Source organism: Schistocerca americana, chromosome 6, assembly GCF_021461395.2.
Source record: "Schistocerca americana isolate TAMUIC-IGC-003095 chromosome 6, iqSchAmer2.1, whole genome shotgun sequence".
Lineage (NCBI taxonomy): Eukaryota > Metazoa > Arthropoda > Insecta > Orthoptera > Acrididae > Schistocerca > Schistocerca americana.
The window spans coordinates 287,373,915-287,396,406 of NC_060124.1; the positions used below are offsets into that span (position 1 = coordinate 287,373,915).

Consider the following 22,492-nt stretch of genomic DNA (forward strand, 5'->3'; position numbering starts at 1 on the left):
TAGAATAGCTACCACAGCAAGACCAAAATTTACTTTTTAAAATAAATCAGAATGAGGTCTGGTGTATTATCATCAGCTATTCTGTGTTCAGAGGATGTAGGGAATATTTTTTTAAGGATGTTGTATGTATCTATCTCCTCCTTCTCCATACCACACAGAGGTTCCCTTGCAACCATAGAGGAACAGCACTCCAGAAGGAAAGATGGTAGAGATAATGTATTAAGGAGTCTGGGGATTGTTACTGCAATGAAATATTCTATATATAGTGTTAATTGTTGCTCCTTCAGTGTGAGTTTTCATGAACAGCTACACTTTGCTAGTTAAACAATACTAATAAGTAATAAAACATATTAGCTAAACTGGAAGGCCTTTGCCTACAAGTGCTTTAAATTCAGATTAAATTCTTTCTCTTGTTCACAATGTTCATAGGCCAAAAACGTCTATTACAGAAAATATTCTACCAATTGTTCACTCTTAAGAAGAGTTATGTGGGTGACGGGAGTGGCTGTCTTGTTAGAAGTCGAATAGCCTCAATCGGTAATGACAGCTTTTGCAGCACAGCCAACCTAGCCAACCATGCATAGCAGATGGCAGTGTGTTTCAAGTAGCTATATACTCATAAACAGTAGCAGCCGTAAGACACAGTTAGAGGTCACAGAAACCTCATATGTAATTTAATTTGAAATTGTTTAAATTTGTTGATATGTTCTGTGAAAATACTCTTTACACACAGTATTGAAACCTAGGGTTGTTAGTGACCATAGGCACATGAATATTTGCCTGAAGCCATGCGCCTTCCATTGACTTTCATCAATAAATAAATAAATAAATAAAAACAGCTACTCCTGTCAGCCACCATGCCGTAACTCTTCATAGAGAGAACAATTAGTAAAATATAGAGGTTTTGGTCTTACATAAAATTAGTAAGGAGTTAAAAATTCTCTGTTCATTCACTCAGTGACCATAATGGCACTGTAATGGAAGATGACAGAGAGAAGGCTGAAATATTGAATTCAGTCTTCTGAAATTGTTTCGCCACGGAAGATTGTAACACGATCCCTCCTTTCTATCATTGTATGAACGTTGAAATGGTAAATACTAAGGTAACTGATCACAGATTAGAAAAGCAACTACAACTGCTTAATATTGGAAAGGCATTAGAACCACATGAGATACCTATAAGATTCTACACAGATCATGCAAGAGAACTTGCTCCCCTACTATCAGCAGTTGATCGTAGATTGTTGGAGCAAAGTGCATGTCATTGCCATTTTCAAGAAGGGTCATAGGACAGATGCACATAATTATAGCCCTACATCATTGATGCCAATCTGTTGTAGAATTATGGAACACATTTTGTGCTCATGTATTGTGGTGTTTTTGGAGAGTAATAAATCTCCCGTATAAAAATCTACATGGTTTCCACAAACAGACATCTTGCAATACTCAGCTTGCTCTGTTTGTCCTTGAGATCCATAGCATTGTAGAGAATGGTGCTCAGTTTGATGTCATCAATGTTCTTGACTTCAGGATGATATTTAACACCATACCATACTGGCATTTAGGGAAAGAAAGTACGGGCTCACTGAGATTTTCTTATGCACAGTACTCAACACATTGCTGTTAATGAAACCAAAACAACAGATGTAAAGGTACTGTCTGGAGTACCCCACAGAAGCACGATGGGACTATTTCTGTTTACAATGTATATAAATAATCTAGTAGAAAGTGTTGGAAGCTCTTTAAGACTGTTTACAGATGATATGGTTCTCTATAAGAAAGTAGCAACACCAGAAGACAGTACTGATTTGCGGAATGACTTTCAGATAACTGCAGGCTCTGGCAGTTGACCCTCAACATAAATAAATGTAACACTGTGCATAATTTAGAAAACAAATCCACTATTGCACAACTACACTATTGATGACAAATTGCTAGACACTGTTGCTGTTGTTGTAGCCTTCAGTCCGAAGATTCTTTTGCTGCAGCTTTCCGTGCTGCTCTATGTGTGAGCCTCTTCAACTCCAAATAACTACTGCAACCTACATCTTTCTGAATCTGTTTACTGTATTCATCTCTTGGTCTCGCTCTATGATTTTTACCCCCGACACTTCCCTCCAGTACCAAATTGGTGATCCCTTGATGTCTCATAATGTGTCCTGTCAACGAATCCCTTCTTTTGGTCAAGTTGTGCTACAAAATTTCTTGTCTCACCAGTTCTATTCAGTACTTTCTCATTAGCTATGTGATTGACACATTTAATCTTCAGCATTCTTCTGTAGCATCACATTTCAAAAGCTTCTATTATATTTTTATCTAAACCGTTTATAGTCCATGTTTCACTTCCATACATGGTTACACTCCAAATACCATCAGAATAAACTTCCTAACATGTAAATCTAGATTTTATGTAACAAGTTTCTCTTCTTCAGAAAAGCCTTTCTTGCCATTACCAGTCTACATTTTATATCCTCTATACTTTGGCCATCATCAGTTATTTTGCTGCCCACATAGCGAAACTCTGCAACTGCTTTAAGTGTCTCATTTCCTAATATGATTCCCTTAGCAGCACATAATTTAATTCCACTACATTCCATCATCCTTGTTGATGTTCGTTTTGTATGCTCCTTTCAAGACACTGCCCAATCGATTCAACTGTTCTTCAAAGTCCTTTGCTGTCTCTGACAGAATTTCAATGTCACTGGCAAACCTACCGTTTTCATTTCTTCTCCCTGAACTTATATTCCTATTCCAAATTTTTCTTTGCTTTCTTTTACTGTTGTTCAGTGTACATACCGAATAACATCAGGGATAGGCTATAACCCTGCCTCACTCCCTTTTTCAACCTCTGCCTCCCTTTTATGCGCCCTCAAGTCTTATAACTGCTGTCTGGTTTCTGTATTCCCTGACATTCCCTGTATTATACCCCTGATTTTTCAAGAGTCAGCCAGCATTGTCAAAAGATTTCTCATAAGTCTGCAAATGCTGTAAATGTACGAGGGCTATTCAGAAAGTAGGGAACATTTTGGCATAGGGAATGTTTTGGCATAGGGAACGTTTTGGCATAGGGACCGTTTTGGCATTTAAAAAAAACTAAGTACAAGAAAGTACTTTTCTACATAGTCACCAAACACACTGAGGCATAACGGTGGACAAGCTTTGAAAGACATTCATCGTAAAATTCTGCTGCCTGAGACTTCAGCCCATGAGTCACGCCCACCTGGAGTTCTGCATCGTCATCAAAGCGCTGCGTTGCAAGCCAGTTTTTCATCTTGGGAAACAGGTGGAAGTCGTTTGGTGCAAGATCAGGGCTGTAGGGCAGATGAGGGAAAATTTCCCATTTGAATGAATTAAGGAGTTCTTAAGTGCCATTTCCAGTGTGAGGTCAGGCATTGTGCAAAAACAAAATTTTGGACGTCAGATTTCCTCGGTGTTTGTTTTGAACTGCTCTTCTAAGGCTGTGCAAAGTTTGACATTATCGGGCAGAATTTATGGTTGCTCCACGAGCATGAAAATCAATATGAAACACACCTTGCCTATCCCAAAACACTGTTGCCATCAACTTCCTTGCTGACAAGGTTTGCAAACATTTTCTTGGTTTTTGGGGGGGACATGGTGTGCCCCCACTCCATGCACTGTAATTTTGTCTCACAATTGACGTGTTTCACCCAAGTCTCGTCACTGGTTTTGATTCAATCCAGTAATGAATCACATGTCAACTTTGCTCCCACTCGCTGTTCTTTATGGAGCTCTGTAAGCATTTTGGGCACTCATCGTGCACAAAATTTGTGGTAGCCCAAGTTTTGAGTGACTATTTCAAACAAAGAAATCAATGAAACTTGTGGAAAAGAAAGCAAAATCAACATTATTGTGAAGCGATGGTTTTCGTGAATCGTTTCATCAACTTTAGCGACAAGATTGTCAGTGACCATGCTCGGGCGTCCACTCTTCTCTTCATCATGAACGTTGGTTTGGCCATTTTTAAACCGAATGCACCATTGCCAGACAGAAAATTCACTCATTACATTGTTCCTGTACACTTCGCACAGTTCACGATAAATTTCTATGGGTTTTAGGTTTTTTGCCAACAAAAACCATATCACAGACTGCACCTCACAACTGGCGGGATTTTCGATTGCGGCGCACATTTCAAATTCGAATATCGAAACAACCAGAGGCATAGAGATGTCCCCGCTGTTATGGATGGATGCCAACTGAGCTGCTGACCACGTACATACCAAAATATATGCGATCGGCGTGCGCCTAGCTGCATCAGATGGAAACGTTCCCTACTTTCTGAATAGCCCTCATAAGTTGGTTTTCCTTAAACTATCTTCTAACGTAAGTTGTAGCATCAGTATTGCCTCATGTGTTTCTACATTTCTCTGGAATCCAAACTTATCTTCCCCGAGGCTGGATTCTATCAGTTTTTCCATTCTTCTGTAAAGAATTTGTTTTAGTATTTTGCAACAATGACATATTAAACTGATAGCAGTAATTTTCACACTTGTCAGTAACAACTTTCTTTGTAGTTGGAATTACTACATCCTCCGTGAAGTCTGAGGGTATTTCACCTGTCTCATACATCTTGCACACCAGATGGAAGAGTTTTGTTGTAGTAGGCTTTCCCAAGGCTATCAGTAGTTCAACTTAGAGCTCTCAGGGCTTTGTCAAATTCTACTCGCACTATCGTATCTCCCATCTCATCTTCCCTACATCAACTTCCCTTTCTATAATATTGCCCTCAATTTCATCTCCCTTGTATAGGTACTCTGTATATTCCTTCCACCTTTCAGCTTTCCCTTCTTTGCTTAGGGCTGGTTGACCGTCTTAGCTGCTGATATTCATACAGCTGCCTCTCCTTTCCCCAAAAGCCTCTCTAATTTTCCTGTAGGTGGTATCTGTCTTTTCCCCTAGTGAAATATGCTTCTGAATTGTTACATTTGTCCTCTAACCATTCATGCTTAACAATTTTGCACCTCCTGTCAATCTCATTTTTTAAACATTTGTATTCCTTTTTGCCTGCTTCATTTGCTGCATTTTTAAATTTCCTCCTTTCATAAATTAAATTCAGTATCTCCTGTATTATCCAGAGATTTCCACTAGGCATGGTCTTTGTACCTATTTGATCCCCTTCACTATTTCATCTCTTAAAGCTACCCATATGTCTCCTACTGTATTCCTCTCCCCTGTTCTAGTCAACCGTTGACTAACACTCCCTCTGAAACTCTCAAGAACCTCTGGTTCTTTCAGCGTATCCAAGTCCCATCTCCTCAGTGTCCTACCTTTTTCCAGTTTATTCAGTTTTAATTAACAATTCATAACCAATAAATTGTGGTCAGAGTCCACATCAACACTTGGAAATGTCTTACAATTTAAAATCTGGTTCCTAAATCTCTGTCTAACCCATTATGTAATCAATCTGAAACCTTCTGGTGTCTCCAGGTCTCTTCCGCGTGTACAACCTTCTTTTATGATTCTTAAACCAAGTGTTAATGATGATTAAATTATGCTCTGTGCAAAATTCTACCAGGCACCTTCCACTTTCATTCCTTTCCCCCAGGCCATATTCACCTTCTATTTTTCCTCCTCTTCCTTTTCCTATTGTCGAATTCCAGACCCCATAACAATTTAATTTTCATCTCCTTTATCTATCTGAATAATCTCTTTTATCTCATCACACATTTCTTCAATCTCTTCATCATCTGCAGAGCTAGTTGGCCTGTAAACTTGTACTGCTGTGGTAGGTAAGAGCTTCATGTCTATCTTGGCTACAATAGTACATTCACTAAACTATTCATAGTAGCTTCCTACTCATTATTAAACCTACTCCTGCAATAAGCCTACAGGATGACTATATATATAAAAAAAACGTAAATTAGTTATAAACTATGGCATGCACATGCTTTATTCAACATGTTAACATCACTACAGATAATCAGTTTTAGGCTATGACATGTTTGATATGCCTGCCATCATTGGTGATGACGTGGTGCAGACAAATAGTGAAATTCTGCATGACCCACTGCAGTGTCAGAAAATCGATGCTGTCAATGACCTCTTCAATGGTTGTTATCAGCTGAGTTTTGGGGTTATTGCTGTACACCTTGTCTTTAATATAGCCCTACAAAAAGGAGTCACATGTGTTCAGATCCAGAGAATATGGTGGTCAATCAGAGCCCATGCCAGTGGACTCTGGATACTCCAGAGCCAGAATGCGGTCCCCAAAGCACTCCTCCAGGACATCAAATGCTCTCCTGCTTTGATGGGCTTGAGCTCTGTCTTGCGTGAACCACATCTTGTCGAAATCAGTGTCTCTTTCGATAAGGGGGATGAAATCATCTTCCAAAACTTTAATGCACCATTTGGTAGCCACCGTGGCATCAAGGAATAGCACACAGATTATTCCGTGACTGGACATTGCATGCTACACAGTCCTCTGATAGGGTTGAAGAGACTTTTTGATCACAAAATGTGGCTTCTCAGTACCCCAGATGCGCCAGTTTTACTTATTGACAAACCCATCCAAATGAAAGTAGGCTTCATCGCTTAACCAAACCATATTGCCATCAAAGTTCTTTTTGCCAATTCTGTGGACGATAGTGTTGGTGAAATACAGCTACTGTTCCATGGCCCTGAGGCTTGATGGCTGATAGGTCTGTCTTTTGTATAGGAAGAGATACAGGTCTTCAACAACAATTTGTCACAGAGTCTCCTGGTTGATCCCCACCTGTTGTGCAGCTCATGTGATCGACTTCGTGGGGCTGGTTTGAAACACAGTGCTTTGTCTTCTCAATGTTTTCAGGTGTTTTCACCCTTTTTTGATAACTGACATCGCCAACACTGTCAGCATGAACACTACCCACTCTCTCAAACTTGCAAATCAAATTCTTGGTTGTTAGCACACTTGGACCAGTTGTCTTCAGCTTGATCTCGGTTGACACTTCCTTTGAGCCACAGTTGGGCTGTTATTGCTTGAGTAATAGGCCTTCACAAGTGCTATATGCTCAGGCACCTGTACCGTGACATTTTCATGTGCAAATGGCCAACAACTACAAGGCCCGTATGCATGACCATTCTAATTCCCATTATGCCCCATGCCCAACCATGCAGGTTGAACGTCCTAACGCAAACCATTCAGAAGCTACGATGATTTTATTTCATATAGTCCAATAATTGTAACCTTGTATTTATAACCCTGTATTCACCTGACCAGAAGTTCTGTTCCTACTGCCACCAAACTTCACTAATTCTCATTATATCTAACTTTAACCTATCCATTTCCCTTTTTAAATTTTCTAACCTTCCTGCCCCAATGAAGGGATCTTAACATTCTACGATCCGATCTGTAGAATGCCAGTCTTATCTCTCCTGATGACAACATCCTCCTGAGTAGTCCCTGTCTGAAGATTGGAATGGGGGACTATTTTACCACTGAAATGTTTAACGCAAGAGGACGCCATCATCATTTAACCATACAGTACCACTGCATGTCCTCGGGAAAAATTGTGGCTGTAGTTTCCCCTTGCTTTCTGCCAATCGCAGTACCAGCACAGCAAGGCCGTTTTGGTTGATGTTAAAAAGCCAGATCAGTCAGTCATCCAGACAGTTGCCCTGCAACTAATGATAAAGCTGCTGCCCCTCTTCAGTAACCACATGTTTGTCTGACCTTTCAACAGATACCCCTACGCTGTGGTTGTACCTAGGGTACAGCTATCTGTATTGCTGAGGCACACAAGCCACCCCACCAATGGAAAGGTCCATGGTTCATGGAGGGGGGTTGGGGGAGGGGGAGGGGGGGGCAGAAACAGTACATACCATAAGAAATCTAGGAGTAACTATCCAGATATCCAGAGTGACCTTAAGTGGAACGATCATATTACACAAATTGTAGGAAAAGCAGATCCCAGGCTAAGAATTGTAGAAAGAATCTTAAGGAAATGTAACTCACTCACAAAAGAAGTGTTTTACAAGCTCTTGAGTACTGTTCATCAATTAGGAATCCTTACCAGATAGGACTGACAGAAGAGATAGAGTAGATCCAACTAAAAGTCACTAATTTCATCACAAGATTATGTAGTCTGTTCAAGAGCATTACAGCGATGTTCAGCTAACTCCATTGGCAGATGCTACAAGAGAGGTGTTGTGCATCACAGAGCAGTTTACTATTGAAATTTCGAGAGAGCACTTTGCAGAAAGAATCAGACATCATATTACTTCGTCCTACATAACATGTAGTGTAATGATCACAATGAGAAAATTCAAGAAATTAGAGCTAATACAGAGGCTTACTGACAATTATTCTTCCCATATACCATTTTTGAGCAGAATAGAGAAGGGGGATCAGTTAGTGGTACCAAAAGTACCACCTGCCATGACCATTACATGGCTTGTGGAGTATGATGTGGATGTAGACATCTTCTGTGATGGAAATTTTTGGGATATGAAAATTGTGGGCAACAGAAAGACCTGAATCTGGAGCTGGTGGATGTAGACATTTTCTGTGATGGAAATTTTTGGCATATGAAAATTGTGGGCAACAGAAAGATCTGAATCTGGAGCTGAATTTTTTGTAGGCAAAGGTCTTAAAGTTTAGATTATATGAGGGTAATCCCAAAAGTAAGGTCTGTACATAGATCTGTTTATTTCTACAATGGTTTACATCGGTTTACAGCTTGAACATTTAGCTATTTTTCAACATAATCACCATTTCTGTCGATGCATTTTCGTAGACACTGTGGCAGTTTTTGTGTGCCCATGTCATATCAGCTCACTGCCATGCTGTTCAGAAAGTTATTAACCTCTTCTTTCACTTCGTAATTGGAGCTGAATAGCTGGAACCACAGTTAACACTGACAGGTACTGTGAGCCTCTGAAAAAACTCAAACGGGCGATTCAGAACTGGAGAAGAGGAATGTCGAGCAAGGGCATACACATTCTCCATGACAACGTTCGGCCACACATCGCTCGGCAAACCGTTGCTCTCCTGCAACTGTTTCAGTGCAACATAATCACCCATCCATCCTATAGTCCTGACTTGGCGCTCATTGACTATCACCTGTTCCCTAGGTTAAAAGAACATTTGGCCAGAAAGCGATTCAGCTCTGATGACGAGGTGAAAGAAGAGGTTCATAACTTTCTGGACAGCATGGCGCCAAGCTGGTATGACATGGGCATACAAAGACTGCCACAGCGAGTACAAAAATGCATCGACAAAAATGGTGATTACGAAAACTAGCTAAATGTTCAAGCTGTAGACTGATGTAAACCATTGTAGAAATAAACAGGTCTATGTACTTATAAAAAAATAGGAGACCTTACTTTTGGGATTACCCTTGTATTTTTTATTATTGGTGTTGTTGAACTAGCAAAGTATAGTTGTTCATCAAAACTCTCATTGAAAGAGCTCAACTTCTCCATGTTACAACATTCTTCAGATTTGCTTTTTTCATCATTTGATTCACTGCTTGAAAAATTCCTACAAAGAAATGAATAAAAGGCCTTAGTTCAACTAACTTACACACAAAATTGTGTACCTCACTGCCTAGGTTGTAAGTGTGTCAAGATAATATTGTTAATACAGGGTGTCTCAGAAAGAGGCCTGGGAGGGGTCTGTGAGTCATGCGACATGTTTGCTGCTGTTGCTGCTGTGTCTGCCAGTTGTCAGTGCGTAGTTCTCGGACACCAATAATTTGCACGTGCCCCCTACACTGTGCAACTAAGTGCACTGGAGTTTTCTTTAGAGTTTTTTTGTCAAGTTTAATCATTTCAAATATTATTGCTAGACGTCATTATTGCAACTTTGCCCAGTCTGTGGCTTTCCCTGCCTGTATGTCACTGGGCTCAATCCTCAGACAGAAACACTGTGCATGTGTCTTCCATACTATGTGACTGGGTGTTCAGATGTTTTGTTTTAAGCTTCCTGTCAGGTTTCCATTGGTATGTTGTATGGTATACAGAATGATCAGTGAGTGTTTCTTGTGTTGAACTATGCAAAAACAGAATCGTATGTTGAATGTCGGCTTGAATTCGTACGAAAATTTACCAGCGTACATGGTCCCAGTGATTTGCTGATACACAGATTAGTGTAGAAATTTTGAGAAACTGGATCTGTATTACACAAAGAAAGGCCTACAGAACCTAGTGTTTTAACGAGAAATAAATTAGACGGGATAGGGGAGGCCTCAGAAAAAAGTTCGAGAAAATCTCTGCACCATTTGGCACTTCAGCCTGGTGTGCCAAGAGCAGCTGCTCACAGAGCTGTGCACAGACTGAAATTAAAACCATACAAAATAACATTAGTGCATCAACTGAAAAACTCAGATACTGTTGCTTGACGTCATTATTGCAACTGACTGTTGGCTGTTACAGTCCATGCACGGGAGGGGGGTTGATTTAGATAATTTTTTTTTTAAATGAAGCATGGCTTCATTTGTCAGGGTCTGCAAATTCTCAGAAAAATCAATGTTAGAGCTCTGAAAATCCTCATGAATTACCTCAACAACCTCTGCACGATGTGAAAACAGGAGTGTGGTGTGCAGTTATACTGGACCAATCTTTTTCCACAAAGTAATAAATTCTGACATGTATGTGAACAATATACTGCATCCTTTTCATTTTAGAGCTAACACCTAACAAAAAGATATACGGTTATTTCATGCAGGATAATGCAAGACCACACATCGCCAATGCTTTTATGACAGCAATACGAAGTGTTTTTGATGATAGGATAGTTGACTTGCCTCCTCGTTCTCCAGATCTAAATCCGTGTGATTTTTGTCCTTGGGGAATGTTAAAAGACAAGGTGTATGCAACCATTCCCCACACACTCTAAGAGATGGAAGATGGGGTTTGGCTTATATGTGACTGTAGTCTTTCCAAGCGTAAACTATTGAAGGTTTCTCAGGTCTCCAGCCAGGTGGTAGTGTTGATATCTCGCAATGTTTTGGGAAGTCTCGTACTACCCATCCTCTGCCGAAGTGAACTATATACTTCGCCAGAAGATGGGTAGTATGACACTTCCCAAAACGTCATGAGATTTCAATGCCCCTATATCAAGGGGTTTTGGCTTGTCATTTCCCAGATTTTGGCAGCCAAAATTCGTTGCTTATTTGCTAATGTGTTCAGGAGATGTCAGGCTGCTCTTAGCACAGAGGGACATCATTTTGAACACCTACTGTAAATAAAGGTAAACTTAAGTTAATAAGATGGCAATGTTATTTATGCTTAACTAAGGGAAGCACGTGCACAGCTGACTACCAGCAGATAAGTGTCCAAGAGTCAGGCACGGTGGTGGCCGGTGGATGCGGTGGCAGCAGCCGGTGGCTGTGCTGCGTGACCCGCGGACCCATCGAGGGTGTCTTTCATGAGGCACCTTGTATGACATCTCATTGCAAAGCCTGTTGGGGTTCAGTTTAATAGAACTTGTGAAATTTTTCAACTTCATATGCTAATATTTGCAGTGAAAATTAAGCAGTTACTACTTGCATAGGATTTTTTTTTTTTTAATAATCAAAGAATTATTCCCCCCTCCCCTTCACAACCCCCTTTCATTAAAATTCATTTGGATTCAATGAATTTTCTTATAGCCTTTCATGGAGCCTGCAATATACAGTACATTAGAAGATGTTTAAACTCTGTAAATAAATAAAAAGAATGTTATGTTTTAGCCAACACTAGATTTCCAAGACATATTTGAATAATATTCTCAGAAGTACAAACATAATTGGATGAATAACAGTATTAGGCTGTGTGTGCTATTTTAAGATTCCAGATCTTACATCTGAGCTATAATGCCCTTTTAATAAATTTCACATATATTTAATTATAGTAAGGTGTCAGTAAGTTACACTGATTTATGTAGTTACACTGGTGAAAACAGACAGCACACTTGACCTCTTATTGAATATGTACTGGGATTATGGTGCAGCTAGTCCATAGCATCATATATGGAAAATGTATGTGATGTATGAAAATTATAGTAAGGAAATTTCTAGCTGGATACAAATAATTTGCATGTAAAGGAACCCACTCACAAAATAGCAGCAGAATTGAGTCATAGAGACATACCCACAAAAGAGAATGAAAATTTTGCTTGCTTTCGAAAGAAATCCTCTGATGAGATGGACCCGGAGTAATTTTCATTAAACTCTAATGTAAGCCTACCCCATAGAGACAGTAGAGATGCAGACCATTTGATTAGAGGCAGTAGATGTGCACACCTTTGTAACAACTGATGCTCAGTATATGAACAACTTGAGCATATTTATTTGAGGATCAATTGAAGCTCACTGGAGTTTGTTTACCTAAAGAAATGAGTTTCGGTACGTGTTGAAATGGTCTCCGGTTGTCTCTGAGCCATCATTACTTCTGATTCCATTCAGATATTCTGTTTAATCATAGTATCAATGTTTAGAGTTTGTGAGTAGTAAGCACATCTACATCTACATCTACATCTATACTCCGCGAGCCACCTTACGGTGTGTGGCGGAGGGTACTTATTGTACCACTATCTGATCCCCCCTTCCCTGTTCCATTCACGAATTGTGCGTGGGAAGAACGACTGCTTGTAAGTCTCCGTATTTGCTCTAATTTCTCGGATCTTTTCGTTGTGATCATTACGCGAGATATATGTGGGCGGTAGTAATATGTTGCCCATCTCTTCCCGGAATGTGCTCTCTCGTAATTTCGATAATAAACCTCTCCGTATTGCGTAACGCCTTTCTTGAAGTGTCCGCCACTGGAGCTTGTTCAGCATCTCCGTAACGCTCTCGCGCTGACTAAATGTCCCCATGACGAATCGCGCTGCTTTCTTAAGGAGCATCAACAGGATGCTGTAAATGTTCCATATATCAGATTCTTAGAAGTTTTTTATATGAATGTGCAATCAACAGGTAACAGGATGACGGCAGGCCATATACTCAAGGTAACTAATGAATATTGGCAGAGTACCACTTAGACTGGGTTAGTTAATTCAAATCATAGTTGGAAAAGAACCTGTTGTTCCAAGAATTTTTATGACCAAGGGAGAAGAGTGTGTAGTGTGAGGTTCCTGATGGCCAGAATGCACACTTAGTTTCTGTGTTAAATCATCTTTCTAGTCTCTCATAAACGAGAAATTGTGACGTTATTGGTGATTATCCTTCCTTTGGATCAAGACATTAAGTTCAGCAGCCTCCCTGATGTAGTTTGAGAGGTGTAAGCTTTGTTCCAGCACCAGTTTCTCCCTCTTGCTTCTGTCTCACTGTCCTCAGCAACACAAGCACAAGACAGCACCACACTTTACACACATTCATTACAATTATCTCAACTGAATAGTTGACTAAAGACAAAACTCTTAATCTACAAAGGATAACAGTATGTATGTACAGAAAGAAAGACTAATAATTACGAGAATCACACTACCTGTAAAGGTTCATTAACGTATTCACTGTGCTTTATAGACATCCATCAAGCAGAACTTTGAAGATGTAGAATGAGTCACTGTAGACAGCAATAAAATTCAAGCAGCTCATAGAACAATCAACATGATACAACTTTATATGTTGTTTACATGTCAAAAGTGCTGAGTAGTACAATAATTTTGGCCAAGAATATTGACATTATTTCAAAAATTAAAATAGATTTTTTTATATTTGTGATACAATCAAGTTGGGAATTCATGCGCTTGACTAGTTATGTGTGTGAAGGCATTGGTAGTTGCATGTGGTGGAGGGTGCATGTGTTGTACAGATGAACTGCACAGCAGAGGAGTTTGTGTGTCCTGATGGAACCTGCCTGTCACGTAGCCGTGTCTGTGACGGTGTCGTCAACTGTCTTGGGGGCAGCGATGAGAAGGGGCCTTGCCCTTCCTATGATTCTTCGGCGGTAAGTGCACTCTGTCCGCTCTGCTGAATCCTTATTTACTGAACTGGGGAGAGGTCTTATGTCTTTCTAGTGCAAATTAAGTTATATCCACATTATTTGTGTTGATATTAAGTAATGTGAAATTTATTTCTAATTCAATTTTAAAGCTTTGTTATTTGTTTGCCAGCTTTCAGGAAAGTGTAGTCCTGCAACTGTAAAAGTGATATTCTAAAAGAGAAATATATGTAATAGCATACATTTATCTTTAATGATATCATGATCAATACCACGTTAAATCTCAGTCCTTCTGCTTTTCTTCATTTCATTCAGTTTCTGATTCCTCAGTAAAGACTGGAATTCTACATCTGCATCTACATCTACATGATTACTCTGCTATTTAAAATAAAGTGCCTGGCAGAGGGTTCAATGAACCACCTTCAAGCTGTCTCTCTACCGTTCCACTCTCGAATGGCGCACGGGAAAAACGACCACTTAAAGTTTCCTGTGTGAGCCCTGATTTCTCATATTTTATCATCATGATCATTTCTCCTTATGTAGGTGGGTGTCAACAGAATGTTTTCACAATTGGAGGAGAAAACTGGTGATTGATATTTCATGAGAAGATCCCGCCGCAACGAGAAACACCTTTTTTTTAATGATTGCCACTCCAATTCACGTATCATGTCTGTGGCACTACCTCCCCTATTTCACAATAATACAAAACGAGCCGCCCTTCTTTGTACTTTTTCAGTGTCATCTGTCAGTCCCACCAGATGCGGATCCCACACCACACAGCAGTACTCCAGAATAGTGTGGACAAGTGTGGTGTAAGCGGTCTCTTTAGCAGACCTGTTGCACCTTCTAAGTGTTCTGCCAATGAATCACAGTCTTTGGTTTGCTCTACCCACAACATTATCTATGTGATCATTCCAATTTAGGTTATTTGTAATTGTAATGCCTAAGTATTTAGTTGAATTTACAGCCTTCAGATTTTATGACTTAACGCATAATCGAAATTTAGTGGGTTTCTTTTAGTACTCATGTGAATAACTTCACACTTTTCTTTATTCAGCATCAATTGCCACTTTTTGCACCATACAGATATCTTATCTAAATCATTTTGCAATTTGTTTTAGTCATCTGATGACTTTACAAGACAGTGAATGACAGCATCATCTGCAAACTTTCTAAGATGGCTACGAAGACTGTCTCCTATACTGTTAATATAGATCAAGAACAATAGAGGGCCTATACCACTTCGTTGGGGAACACCGGATATTACTTCTTTTCTGCTCGATGACTTTCCATCTATTACTATGAACTGTGACCTTTCTGACAGGACTTCACGAATCCAGTTGCACAACTGAAGCGATATTCCATCTGCACACAGTTTGGTTAGAAGACTCTGAGGAATGGTGTCGAAAGCCTTGTGGAAATCTAAAAATATGGAATCAGTTTGACCTGCCCTGTCAATAGCACCCATTACTTCACGAGTATAAAGAGCTAGTTGTGTTTTGCAAGAACGATATTTTCTGAATCCATGCTGATTATGTGTCAATAAATCATTTTTTTTGAGGTACTTCATAATGTTCGAATACAGTATATTTTCCAAAACCAGACTGCTAATCGACATTAGTGATATGGGTCTGTGCTTCAACGGATTACTCCTACTTCCTTTTTGGGTATTGGTGTGACTTGAGCAATTTTCCAGTCTTTAGGTACGGATCTTTCTGTGATTGAGCAGTTGTATATAATTGCTAAATATGGAGCTACTATATCAGCATACTCTGAGACGAACTGGACTGGTATGCAATCTGGACCAGAAGCCTTGCCTTTATTAATTTCTGTAATAAATATCATTGTCATCGTCATCATCCACAAAATAGTGAGGTTTGGTTTAGGTATCATTACTTGCTCCAATTTTAAGTAGGCTACAACTAATCTTTCCCTCTCTTCTTAGGACACTCAACATTTTCCCTTGAGGTATATTTTCTGGAGTATGCTTTTTCAGTTCATTTACATTTTCACTATTCCTTTTTCCGGTCCATGAGTTTGTAACTGGCAAAAGGTTGCTGGAGCTTCAACTCTATTGTGTCAGTCCTCTTCAGTTGACTGGCGATTGTAGTCCAAGTCTCTGACCCATACATTAGAACTGGTTCTGCCGTCTCATAAAATTTTAATACTGTTTCCTAACTTTTTTGGGGAGAGTGTGATTTATAGCAGTAAATAGATTGAAAATATTCTGTATCACATCAGTTTAGTCTTTGTAAATCTGACAGAAAATTTGAATATGCTGTACTAATTTCCCATCTTTTCTCTCATTGAACATTTTGTATGTGAAAGGCAGTACACATTTTCGATTGTAATATTTCCCATAAGGGTGTAAATTACCTCACGATGAAAGCATTGGAAAATTACCATCATTATTGCTTGTCTGCAAATGATGTTAATTATGTACAAATAATAGGTAAGCAAAGCCCATGTGCCTAGAACTGCAAACCCAATGTTTGAAACAAGTGGTAAATACTCAACAACATGTTAATGTCTATTGTACAAGATGATCTGAAAAGTTCATGAGTTAACAAACAGAATACCTTTACTGAACTTCAAAGTAATCACCATTATCTACAACACACTTCTGACATTGGTTGTAAAGCTGTTGGAAACTGTCAGCAAGTGCTTTTTATGAACTCTCTCAAAGCACCATGGTCATGCACTGTTGGATATATTTGTCATTACAGGGGATGAGACCTGGTGTTACCAATCCGATCTGGAGATCAAGTGACAGTCAGTGACATGTTCATCGTCTTCCTCGGGTAGAAATTTGTGATGAGTCAAGCAATTGCTGTCAAAAAAAGGCAATCAACATCATCTTAATCTTAAATTTTGTCAGCAGGTTTCTTTTTTTCTTTTAGGAGGTGAGGAACACCAAACCATTGACTGTCACTTGGTCTCCAGATAATATTGATGGCACCAAGTCTCAACTGTAATGATGCAGATATCCAAAACATGTGACCACCTTGCTTCAAGCAGTGCCATGCTGACAGTTTCCAACAACTGCACAACTAGTGTTAAGAGGGTGTTGTAGCTACTTGTTATTACTTTGAAGGCCCGTAAAGGTATTTTGCTTGTAAATCTTGTTTCATTTATTTTCTGAGACCATGCATCAAACTGTTCTGATGCACCTTGTATAGCTCACATAAGCTATGGTAATTACAAAGATTTGATAGCTGTAGTATTTGTTGCAACATTATGGCAAGAACTAGGGTCTGTGCATTAAGTTTCCCTTCTAAATCACTAAAATGAGAAGTAGAGACATTATAAGTGAATTACTTTATTTGTGGACTTCTTCTGAATGAGCTATGGTAAGAAATAATATGGGAAGGGCCATGTTTTCCTCTGAATCTTGTTGTATTACATTATAATCGCAAATCAAAAAGGTAATTGCTCCTATGCTTTCTTCTGTGAATGTGATATAGTTGGCTGCTCACATAAAGTGACCTGTTTGTCAGGTTGAAAGTGCAGTATTCCCAGCTACCTGGCCTATATATGACTTTGTATACGAAATATTTGGCACTCCACTTGTAGAACTTGATGAGGGGATAGGTTTAATCCAAAGTGACATTATCAAAGAGATAATCGTATACAAGAAGTAATCATTTGTACTCCAAGCATCATGAGAATAAGGTGCTTCACAACAAGGAATGAGAAAGGTCTTTCCAGAACAACTACTTTTTATTATTGAAGAAGAGAATCTGGGACCAGATTACAGCAACCTGAGGGAACACTTGACAAAGCAGTGATGAATGGAAGAAGACTTGCAGTTATTTCAAGCTATCAGAATAGTGGTAACAATGCAATAGAAGCAGGGTCATGGGTTCATAGTTTAGAATATTCCACTAATATGTGTATGTCACTGCACTTACATAAGTTGTTAGTGATGTAGGCATGATAGTGTCATACTTTGGATTGAACCTATGCATCTGATGAACTTTATGGAGACTTGTAACAACTTGTTCATTTCTGTTCACAGGAAAATACTGCATCATCAGAGACAGAGGTTTCAACCACAGATGTGAAACCAGTGGATACACAAGATAACACTGGAAATGACATCCACATACCACCAGAAGTAAACAGCACAGTAGGTGCAAACAAAACTAGAGAACTGTATGACTGCAAAGACGATGAATTTCATTGTCATGATGGTTCCTGTGTTGACTGGAACCTTCTCTGTGACATGGAAGCCCATTGCCCAGATGGCAGTGATGAAGTTGAAGGCTGCCTCTTGAGGGTAATCAACATTGTATCTCTCTTGAGTATTGAATAATTAATAATTTTATGGAATAACTATTGCTAGACTTCACATTAAAATTTGGTTCTGAGATACGTTTCTTTCCCAACAGTTGAAGAATATTTAACCCAAAATAAAATAACCAGTTTTTAGTGTAAAGCTTATTGTTGACATTAATTATCAGCATTCAACACTATCAAGTGATCAGTTAATTTTTTCTTGAGTAACACTGTGAATATTATGTAACTTAACATTGGAAAGAGTGTAGGCAGTTCATGGCAGCTGGGACAATATCGCCATGTGCACGGTTATATGTCTGTATTTGTAAAGTGACTGCCAACAACTCAGTGTCTCAACTATTCTATGAATTACCTTAGCTCTCTCCATTATCCATAGTTCATCAAGGACTTTCCACTATCATATCTATAAATAAGCATATGGAATTTAAAAATGTTAACAGTATAATTGAATGTTTCTCATAGTTTCTGAAGAGACATTTGATCAGAAACACTTCCTCAATTTCTGTAGTAATCTTCACATCAAATCTTAGATAAGTAACATTGTTGGTCTGTTGAATCACAACTGCAGTTACAGTTAAGGTAAGGCTACAATAACAAAAGTCTAAACATTTTTGCTTGTGACTTGCCTTGCAGAAAGATTGTGGTGATGCATTTCGTTGTGGTTCTGGCCACTGCCTGCCTAAGGAATGGGTCTGTGATGGCAATGTTGACTGTGTTGATGGATCTGATGAAGATGGTTGCCATAAGATTCCTGAACCAGATGAGACCCAAGGTATGTCTTTGAAGTGGTGGGTAATATACTGCAGTGTGGTTTTGTTTTATTCGTTAGTTCTTCAGCTTGTTTGATCCCCTATTCCAGTTCCTCCTGTCTTGTGCTAATCCATTGATGTTCATGTATGTGCTGTTCTGAACAATAAGTTTTAAATAATAAAAAAATATTTCTAGGATAGTTTTACATACTTTTATGGGTCTCTATTGGCAGTACAAAAAATTTCACCTCCTGGCCACAAATCTGTCTCATAATTTTATACCTTATAGTTCTGTTTCATTAGTGGCCCTCTTACTGCCAAATTAGCTAATTTTGAATGCTCTTTGCGTATGTTCCCCATTCTCCTAACTTTTCCGTTAATACAATGAGGCATTTCCAAACACACTTCTTTCCTGACCTTTCCTTTCCAATATCTCTTCATTTTCTATTTTGCCTGCAAACATAAGTTTGTACATCTTTTGTAGCTTCACTATTATGAAAAGGAAAGTTGCTACTCATCATGCGGAGATACTGAGTCGCAGATAGGAACATCAAAAAGACTGTCACAGTATAAGCTTTTGGCCAACACAGCCTTTGTCAAAAGTAGACAACAGACACACACATGACTGCAGCCTCTCGTAGCTGAAGCCACACATATGCCACATGAGTGTGGCTTCAATAGCCTGAGGCTGCAGTCACGCGTGTGAGCTGCATTTCTGTGTGTGTGTGTGTGTGTGTGTGTGTGTGTGTGTGTGTGTGTGTGTGTTTTCAAAAAAGGCCTTGTTGAACAAAAGCTTATACTGTGACAGTCTTTTTGTTGTGCCTGTGTGCGACTCAGCATCTCCGCTATATGGCGAGCATCTCCGCTATATGGCAAGGAGCAACTTTTTCCACAGGCTTCCAGTTTATTCAACATTTTTTTCCATGGTTCATGTTTCACTTCCATATAAGACTGTTTATTTTTCTCTTATTCTACTGTTTCTTCCTCAAGTTAGATATTTAGCAAGTAGCTGTTACATTTTATGCTACTGTCTTGTAAACCACAGCATTGTCACAACTGAGAAGATGACCATGATGTTCTTTTTGTTTAAAAATGTATATTCAATTGAAAAAAAAAAAATCGTATTGTCATATATAGGCAACAACAAAACTGAACTTCCTTTGTACTGCTCTTTATCTTTGTCATGTTTTTTTAATAAGTAATACCAAACAGCATCAAAAGCCTGACAGATAGCCAACCAACATTTAAAAATAAATTAAAAGAATTTCTAGATGACAACTCCTTCTACTCATTGGCTGAATTTTTAGATATAAATTAAGGGAGCGGAAAAAAAACCAACTTAAACATTAATGATATGGTTATAATAGAGGGAAACATTCTACGTAGGAAAAATATATATCTAAAAACAAAGATGATGGGACTTACCAAATGAAAGTGCTGGCAGGTCGACAGACACACAAACAAACACAAACATACACACAAAATTCAAGCTTTCGCAACGAACTGTTGCCTCATCAGGAAAGAAGGAAGGAGAGGGAAAGACGAAAGGATGTGGGTTTTAAGGGAGAGGGTAAGGAGTCATTCCAATCCCTGGAGCGGAAAGACTTACCTTAGGGGGAAAAAAGGACGGGTATACACTCGCACACACACACATATCCATCCACACGTATACAGACACAAGCAGACATATTTGAAGACCAAGACCAAGACATGGTCTTCAAATATGTCTGCTTGTGTCTGTATATGTGTGGATGGATGTGTGTGTGTGTGCGAGTGTATACCCGTCCTTTTTTCCCCCTAAGGTAAGTCTTTCCGCTCCAGGGATTGGAATGACTGCTTACCCTCTCCCTTAAAACCCACATCCTTTCGTCTTTCCCTCTCCTTCCTTCTTTCCTGATGAGGCAACAGTTTGTTGCGAAAGCTTGAATTTTGTGTGTATGTTTGTGTTTGTTTGTGTGTCTGTCGACCTGCCAGCACTTTCATTTGGTAAGTCCCATCATCTTTGTTTTTAGATATACAACTTAAACATTAGTGTCATGCAATATTTTGTGTAATGTAATATCTTGTACAGACATCTTTTATTAACCTGACACATTCCACATCATTACGAAGTGTCGTATTCATGATCTATGGAACAAGTATTAATCTAATCTAATCTATGCCTATCTATGCAGTACTTCTTTCAAGCCCTCCTTATTTAGTAGTTGGAATAGGTGTCATTTGAAAGCAGTACTATTAGCATCTGTTCCTTTTGTGATGAACCTTTTTCTTTTTTTCCCCGTAGATTATTTAGCATAATAGTCAGATAGCAGTGACAATAATCAGCAGTACCGCCTAATTTCTTTCTTAACATGAAATAGTCTTTCTTGGTTTTCTACACTTAAAAATACTTAAAACAAAAGTCTTGTTATTACTCAAGATTCAGTGGTTCAGTTATTTACTAATAATCAATTTTTATAGGACTTCAGGACTGAAAGAAATCAGCACAAGTAGCTTGAAAAGTCATTACAAAAATTGAAATAAAATAAATGTCTATGCCAGACAAAGAACTTTTCACCATGTTCTCATTTACAATGTATACTCCTCATAACCTCTCACAACCTTTGTTTATCATCACTATCTCATACAGCATATTTCATACTTTTAAATTTCAAGTTGTGTTTCTGAATATGAGGAGAAATGGAAGCGATAACATTACAGTGAAAACACATATAATATATTTTTTATTCTATAACATTAAGATCACATATGCTTTTAACAGACACACTCAGACGATCAAGAAAGGATGTTGGAATGGACCATCTTATGGAAATACAGCTGGAAATTGCCAAACAGGAACGCTTCAATCAACAACATTTATATCAACTCAAGGCAAGTAAAATAAATGTTGAAGTCATATTATGTCTCAATAGTTCAGACAATATCTCACTCTTATGGCAAATTTCAGATGCTCTAATTTTCATTCTTGCTCTTGTTTTTCCTTCGGAAATTATACAATAGTGGATCTTACTTTGAAAAATTGTTTCGGGCATACCCTTTGACTTAACCAACATACTCCACAGTAACATATAATGATGAGACTTCTCTATATCTATTATGCTCTTGCATAGTTGATGGGTGCCACAATTTTGCTATTGGTTGGCACTATAACACCATACAGAAATAAATTAAACATTTAGTTGATGATGAAAGAGCAAAAAATTACAATGATCAACAGATGATTTGTATGGGATTCATTGTTTTGTACATCCAGAAGCAGTTAGTGCTAAATTTGCAGGCATGGAGCATTTAATAAAATTAGTGGCAGAAATAGTAAATTTTCTGAAGTTGTATGCACTATACCATCAGTTGCAGCAGTTTTTGATGGAATTGAATGAAGAGTATACGTTACTGTGGAGTGAGACATTATATGTTACTGTGGAGTATGTTGGTTACGTCAAAGGGTATGCCCGAAACAATTTTTCAATGTAAGATCCACTATTGTATAATTTCTGAAGAAAAAACAAGAGCAAGAATGAAAATTAGAACATCTGAAATTGATTGCAAACTCACATTTTGAGTAAACTTTACTGCACACTGCCCAC

At 38.7% G+C, this 22,492-nt stretch overlaps 1 protein-coding gene across 1 annotated transcript in view; it reads left to right on the forward strand.

The window, feature by feature from the left end:
- LOC124620096 (very low-density lipoprotein receptor-like) overlaps positions 1-22,492 on the forward strand; it is a 56,791-nt gene that overhangs the window by 13,782 nt on the left and 20,517 nt on the right. The window contains exons 5-7 of the mRNA XM_047146764.1: positions 17,879-18,139; positions 18,793-18,931; positions 21,670-21,779. Coding sequence (XP_047002720.1) covers positions 17,879-18,139; positions 18,793-18,931; positions 21,670-21,779 — 510 coding nt within the window. The remainder of the gene's footprint in view (positions 1-17,878; positions 18,140-18,792; positions 18,932-21,669; positions 21,780-22,492) is intronic.